At 28.0% G+C, this 7,900-nt stretch overlaps 1 protein-coding gene across 1 annotated transcript in view; it reads left to right on the top strand.

Annotated features, from left to right (window-relative positions):
- Window positions 1–7,900, top strand: part of LOC107871636 (putative UPF0481 protein At3g02645) — a 12,231-nt gene that overhangs the window by 2,380 nt on the left and 1,951 nt on the right. Inside the window, exon 4 of the mRNA XM_047412088.1 lies at window positions 6,728–7,549. Within this exon, the coding sequence (XP_047268044.1) occupies window positions 6,728–7,549 (822 nt within the window). The remainder of the gene's footprint in view (window positions 1–6,727; window positions 7,550–7,900) is intronic.

Here is a 7,900-nt window from a genome sequence, read left to right as displayed (position 1 = left end):
GGGCAAGAGTTGACTCTACCACGTTATGTTTTCATTTATGAGATGTTCTACAACTATTGCCTTTGAGGTAAGACTTAGCTCAAGGACTTTCAAACAACAAGTTATGTTTCATGGGCAAGAGTCGACACTACCACATTGTATTTTGATTTATGAGATGTTCTACAACTATTGTCTTAGAGGCAAGACTTAGGGACTTTCAAACAACAAATTATGCCCCATGGGCAAGAGTTGACTTTACTTCGTTATGTTTTTCATTTATAAGATGTTCTATAACTATTGCCTTAGAGGCGAGACTTAGCTTAAGGACTTTCAAACAATAAATTATTCCCCACGGGTAAGAGTTGACTCTACACATTATATTTTCATTTATGAGATATTTCACAACTATTGTCTTAGAGGTAAGACTTAGCTCAAGGACTTTCAAACAACAAATTATGTCCCACGGGCAATAGTTGACTCTACCACATTATGTTTTCATTTATGAGATGTTCTACAACTCTTGCCTTAGAGGAAGGACCTGAATCAAGGACTTTCAAACTACAAATTATGCCCCACGGGCAAGAGTTAACTCTACCGCGTTATATTTTTATTTATGAGATGTTCTACAACTATTGTCTTAGAGGCAAGACCTGGCTCAAAGACTTTCAAACTACCAATTATGCCTCATGAGCAAGAGTTGACTTTACCACGTTATGTTTTCATTTATGAGATATTCTACAACTATTGCTTTAGAGGCATGACTTAATTAGCTCAAGGACTTTCAAACTACAAATTATGCCCCACGGGCAAGAGCTGACTCTACCACGTTATGTTTTCATTTATGAGATGTTCTACAACTATTGCTTTAGAGGCAAGACTTAGCTCAAGGACTTTCAAACTATAAATTATGCCCCACAGGCAAGAGTTGACACTACCACGTTATGTTTTTATTTATAAGATGTTCTACAACTCTTGCTTTAGAGGAAAACTTAATTAGCACAAGGACTTTCGAATAATAAATTATTCCCACGAGCAAGAGTTGACACTACCACATTTAAGTCTTTATTTATGACATTCTACAACTCCCGCCTTAGAGACACGACTTATCTCAAGAATTTTCAAAGAACTTCGTAACAACAATTCATGCCCTTAAATTTGCTTTGATTTCAAAAAAAGAAGACACTTTTGCGGATTATCCAATTTTTTATTTATTAGCAAAATATAATAGAAGTTGAGAAAAAAAAAAAAGCGATCAAACAAAATAGAGAAATAAAAAAATAGAGAAAAAAAGGAAAGAAAAAAATAAAGATCAAGAAAAAAGCAAAGAATTTAAAAAATTGAGAAAAATAAAAATGAGAGGAAAAATAAAAATAAAGTTTGAGAAAAATGAGGAAAAAAAAGAGAACTGAGAAAAAAAAAACGATCAAACAAAAAAAAAGAAATAAAAAAAAGAGTGAGGAAAAAAAGGCAAGAAAAAAATAATGATTAAGAAAAAAGCGAAGAATTAAAAAATTGAGAAAATAAAAAACTAGAGGAAAAAATAAAAATAAAGTTTGAGAAAAATGAGGAGAAAAAAAGAGAACTGATAAAAAACAAAAATAAAAAAAAAAGTTTAAAGACAAATGAATTAAAAAAAGAAAAAAAAAAGAAATAGAAAATGCTTGAGAAAAAAGAAAAAGAGAAAAAATAAAGGTTGAGACAAATGAATTAAAACATGAAAATAAAATTAAAGGAAAAATAAAAAGTGAAAATAATAAAAAATAGAATAATAAAATTAAAGAAAAAATAAAAAGTGAAAATAATAAAAAATAAAATTTGAGAGACAAATAAGTAAGGAAAGTTTAAAAAATATATTTGAGGTGTAGAAGGACAAAATGGTACTTGTGCTATACTTAAAAAGTAAGAAAGGTTATTCTTTAAAGACATTTCTTATTGGGGTCAAATATCTAAAGTCACCCATACTTGAGTCTATGACATGCAATTTCCTGCTTTCCGTCTATTTATTGGGCCAAAAAAGTCCCTCTCACCTATCTATTAAGCTTAAAATGACCTTTCTGTCTATTTATTGGGCCTATTTTGCCCTTTTATTTAGATAAATTACATGAAAAGACTATCCTTAAAACTTAATTACATAAATAATACTCCATATTTTTCAATATTAGAAAAATAAAAGGCTTTTTTTACATATATAGCCATTTTAAAAAATCAGAAAAGATAATTGTAATTTCTAATTTAATGCAATAACTAATTATCAATTCACCTTAATTTAAGAGATATATTTTCAATCTTCAAATTAAAAGTCGAAAAGATAATCCCTACTTTCAAATCTTTCTCTCACTTATATTCAAAATTCAAATATTTTTAAATAAACTAAGTATTTCATTATTTGCCCGTGTATGTTTCATTTTGTTTTCATGTATGTTAATCGTCTAGTATTATTTCATTATCGTGTATTTTTAATTTTAATATAATGGATTAACCATAATTTTTTTGGATAAATATTTATGGAATAAAAGTCATTATATTGGAATTATAAATATACCATGTATTTTTATTGTATAAATATAATTTATGTCAAAGTTAAATTATTATTATATTTTTCATATAGTATATGGGAAAAATATTCATGGTATATCTCATTATGTCGGAAGTATTTTTCTTGTTAAAAAATTATTTATATTAAATATAAATATATATTTTCAGTATTACATGATATGAAATTTTTATATCTAAAATATACCACGTATGTTTATGGTATAAATATAATTTATAAGGTATAAATATACCATGTATTTTTAGGATGTAAATATAATTTGTATAATATATAAATATACCATGAATTTTTATGATATAAACATACCATATATTTTTATGGAGGCATCGTGAAAGCAGGAAATAAAAATAAAAAACATAAAATTTTGATATAGTATATAAAAAATAAATGAGCAAAGACTTACATAAAATTAGGCAATATATAAGAAATATGAAAATTTAATATATAATTATTTTTTCTAAATATTAAAATCTGTTATAAAAGTAAACATTTTATATGCTATATCTGACAACCAACTAATACGGCTATGCATTCGTAATAATTTTTTAAAAATGACTATTTATGTTGTTTTTCATTTTATTTGTCGATCAATTTAGAATGAAGGAAAATTGATATTGTGCACTATTTATTTGATTAATATTAATAAAAATGATAGAGATTTCATGTAATTTAATAAAGATAAGTTGTGGTATTATATAACTTCTTTTTAAAAAAAGGGGTAAAATAGCTCCAATAGGTAGACGAAAAGGTCATTTTAGGTCCAATAAGTAGACAAGAACATTTTTACACCATTTCACATAGTTGAAGGGTATTTAAGGACCTTTTCGATATATATATATATATATATACACACACACACATACTAGTTTAGTGTATGTGTTTTGCGCATGTACCTAAATGTTTAACGTTAACCAAATAAGTGACCCTTAAAATAATTTTATTTTAATATATAGCTATGTTAGTCTCTCATTTTTTTCTATTATTATATATTTGTTTGTGATGAATTAACGCAAAATGGTTCACAATGAGTCCATCACATGCTTCTTATCATTATTATGTTTTTTTGTCATGTTAAGTTTCTTTTTCAAGTTCAATTCATATTTTTTAAACAAATCCTTCGTCAATTCTACTTAATAATCTATATTATTATCAAGTATGAGCAAAAATAAATATTTCTAACATTTTTTCATTTTTTAGGGGGTTAAAAAATAGGTTAAAAGAAATAGCATTAGAGATTATTAAGAGCCCTCTATTTAGAACTATCTCTAGTGTACTATTCTCTCCTTCAAAGTTTAATTTAATTAAATTTTTCATCTAAATTCTTTTCTAAAAATTACACAAATACACAACTTATGTTTTCAATATTACAAAAAATCCCAACTTCCTAAACCTATTACAAAAATCTCAACATATACACAGAATGTTATGTATATGTCGGCTATGTCATGCATATTAATAGGGAGAGAGAGTAAAGTAATTAAAAAAATGGGAGAGAGTGTAATTACTTCCAAAAGTGTTGGTATTTATGTTATTTATACAATTTTTTTCTTTCCAATTTATTTGTTTAGCTTCTTCTTCTCTACCTCTATTTTCTTTTCCTCTCCCTATATCAATTTCATCCCAACTATATTAATTATAGCTAGCTTTAGAGCAACAATGTAACCCCATCGATTATTCCCCTCTATAGTACTTCTCCTTATAATTATCATCAAGAACTACATGAGTTGCTTGAACTACCTCTAATAGATTAGATTAATTCGATATTTTAAAATTAAAATATAGATATTAAAAAAGTAGACGAAAAATACTACTATAACTTTTCTCAAATCAGTATGATAAAAAACATATCTTAATTTTCTCAAATCAGTATGATAAAAAAACATATCTTAAGATATTGATAAAAATTTATGTACTTTGACTTTCAAAAAAGAAATTGTGATAAGTATTTTGAAACGAAAGAAAGAACTATCTTTTGTGGATAGGTGATGCTTCAGTCTGAAACATACACTCTTTTTCTAACTATTGATTCCGTAGGATATATTATTAATCAACATGCATGCAGAGACTTAGAAAATCTATATGTCATGCAAAAGAGTTAAGTGGTGCTTACACTTAGGTTCTATAGTAATAGATCTCTACATAACTCAAAGCATTTCAACTAAGACATAAATATCAGAAAATTCATGTTATCATACAACTCCACATAACAATACATAGAATTCCATTCAAACTTTATCAAATAACTACGAATGAACAATGAACGAGAAGAAAGTATCTCAATGATATCAAAATTGTTGGTGAAGAGTGCATCGACTTTCTATTTTTGAAGACAACATAAATCAAAATCAAAATAAAAAAAAATGTTAAAACATTATAAACATTAAATAATGAGAAGAAAGTGCCTCAATAATATAGAGATTGCTGGTGAAGAGTTCACCGACTTCATGTTTGCGGCGACTACGTAAATCAAAATCAAAATAACAAGACCTTAAAATCTCAAAAACATTACAAATTTACAAATTTGTAGGCCAAAAAAAAGTGTGATAAATTCACCTTGTCATACCCCAATGAACATAAACTCATTTAGCAATAAAAAACTACAACATAAATTATCAGAAAACACGTATCACACAACTCCACATAATAATACATAGAGTTCCATCCAAACTTTTTAAAGAAAATATTAATTAATAACGAATGAGAAGAAAGTACTTCAATGACATCAAGATATTGTTGTGAACTTTTTTGGTAGAGAGTCCAAACTTTTCATTTTAAAAATTAACTCCTTTTATAAAAGTATATTCATAAAACCTAAAAAGAATAGGTTTGTATTACACATATTATTTGTATTAAATTAGGATTCAGTTTTTGTATTACATATATATTATTTGTATTAAATTAAGATTCAGTTTTCTTATTTTCTAAAAATAATTCTAGTTTTCGTTAATTATTTCTTTATTTTTCAAAAATAATACGCCCTTTCCAAAAATAAGGCAATTTGCAATTTGTTAGGACAAATAATTTTTCTGAAAGCTTTTTTATTTTCCAAAAATAAGTTAGTTTGCATTACTGTGTTTGAAAAATAATTCGACCTTCTATTTTTCTAAAGAAATAAAAAGAAAAATACTTCTAACATTAATTTCTAATCCGGTTTATTTTTAATTTATGAGATTTGTTTTCTATTCTAATTGAGTCTTTCTTTTTCTAATTTAGCAACATGAAAATATTAATAATTCTCCTTTCTATATATTCTAAGAGTCTAGTTAATACTATAAATATAATAATATAATAATTTAAAAAATAACCGAAAAGACGATTTTGTGTATTGCAAGAATCTAAATGAAGGGCAAGAAGTTCAAATCACTTTTATAAGGGTTTTCACACTTTTAATATACTATAGATATAGATTATAGATATATACTTCCTCTATTTCAAAAAAAAATTACCTACTTTTCTTTTTAGTCCATTTCAAAATGAATGACCCTTTTCCCTTTTTGATAATACTTTAATTTCAACTTTATACGCGGCATGCTTAAGACCACAAGATTGAAAGACATTTTGGTACATTTGACACAACTTTAATTTAGGACAACAAGAATCAAAAGTCTTCTTTACTTTCTTAAACTTCGTGTCAAGTCAAATTATGTCATTCTTTTTTAAACGAGGAAGTATATGAACTAGCATAATGTGCATATATTCCAGCCCATTTTAAGAATATCGAAAATTTGCATTTTTAACCTTTAATCTATCATATTTCATTCATACTGCTCCCCTGGGGTCTTCTCAATTTTTAGTCCTTCCTCTCTGCACCCACCATGACAATAACGGCACTATGCTTGTCTTGTTCTTGTCTCACTTTCCACATGAAGGAATGTTTCTCAATATAAGCATAAGAAAGTTCATTTCTCCCACTAACGTAAGAGAACTTTACTTCCTTAAAGTGAAAACATAATTCACTTTTTCCTCTATTTGTTTCGTTCATTTTTTATTCACATTTCCACTGAGAACCCAATATATAAAATGTAGAGAAAATGAGATGTAATTACTTGCTTGTTGGCTATTGCATAGTGCTTCTATTGTTTTCAAGTAGTTTCATTTATACCGTTCTTTTTCAATCAATTTCACCCTTAAACTTTATATTACTTGAAACCCCTTGTATTGCAAAAATCTTTAACTCTTTTATACTAATTACAGATAGAAAAAGGGAGAGTAGTGGATCATTTGAGCAAGATAAATGAAACAAATGGTGAAGATACATCGGGGTCGCAAACAAATGAATCTGCAAATCAAATCTGTGATAAAATGTTTGCGCATTTAGACAATTTATCTATCAAATCACCTACCATATTCAAAGTAAATGTGGGGCTTCGTGAATCAAATCCAGGTGCTTGTACACCAAAGATGGTCTCTATTGGTCTTTACCATAAGAAAGATTCTCAACTTTGGCAAATGGAAAAGTACAAAGCATTGTACCTACGGCGGTTTCTTCAACGGAAAGAGGAGTTTGGTGTGGAAAGTTGCATCAATGAATTAATGGAATTGAAAGAGGAAGCACTAAAGTGTTATGATGATATAGAAAACTATGGTCATGACATGAATAAGATTTTGTCTATTGGGTCTGATAGTATAGGAGTGCTCAATTATTACATTAGTTGCATTGCTGATCGATTCTTGCAAATGTTGTTGCTTGATGGTTGTTTTGTGGTTGGGTTCATTCGAGAGTTACAAGAAGAGTATCCCCAAGGAGAAGATAAAATTATCAATACTAATGTTGGTTGCATACGTGATCAAGTGACTCGAGACTTGATGTTACTAGAAAATCAACTTCCCTTCTTTATCCTCGACAAGCTTCATCGCATGTCAAAGCAAGATAATGAATTACCATTCGCAATAATAGCGAAGGGTTGCTTTCATATTAACTTGCCAAAAGGGACTCCTTTAGCACTTCTAGAACTATTTTATAATGCTAATGCAAGAAAGATCAAACATTTACTTCATTTAGGCCAAACCCATCGATAACCCCTCAAACTTGTCCCGAAAATTCACTTGAACACCTAGTTACTTGTACCTATCTGGCACCTCAACTACTTAAATTGATACCTATAAGGCACAAAATACTGACTTGACAAGGAGAGTGTGTTGGAGCGTGAATTGAACAAAACATAATATTTTACTTTTTTTACTATGAAAAAACTTATACTTTAATTATTTTATTAATAAAATTTTTAATTATTATAATTTTAAAATAAAAAAAGAAAAAGAAAAGAACAAACCCCCCCTCCCCTTCCATTCATCGTCTTCACAGCCCCTCCCCCCGCATCATCATCTTCACTACACCCCACCCCCAGCCCTCCATTGCCCCCCCCC

The sequence above is a fragment of the Capsicum annuum genome, chromosome 5, assembly GCF_002878395.1.
Source record: "Capsicum annuum cultivar UCD-10X-F1 chromosome 5, UCD10Xv1.1, whole genome shotgun sequence".
NCBI lineage: Eukaryota > Viridiplantae > Streptophyta > Magnoliopsida > Solanales > Solanaceae > Capsicum > Capsicum annuum.
The sequence above is the reverse complement of the archived record's forward strand: the minus strand, read 5'-3'. Positions and strand labels throughout refer to the sequence as shown.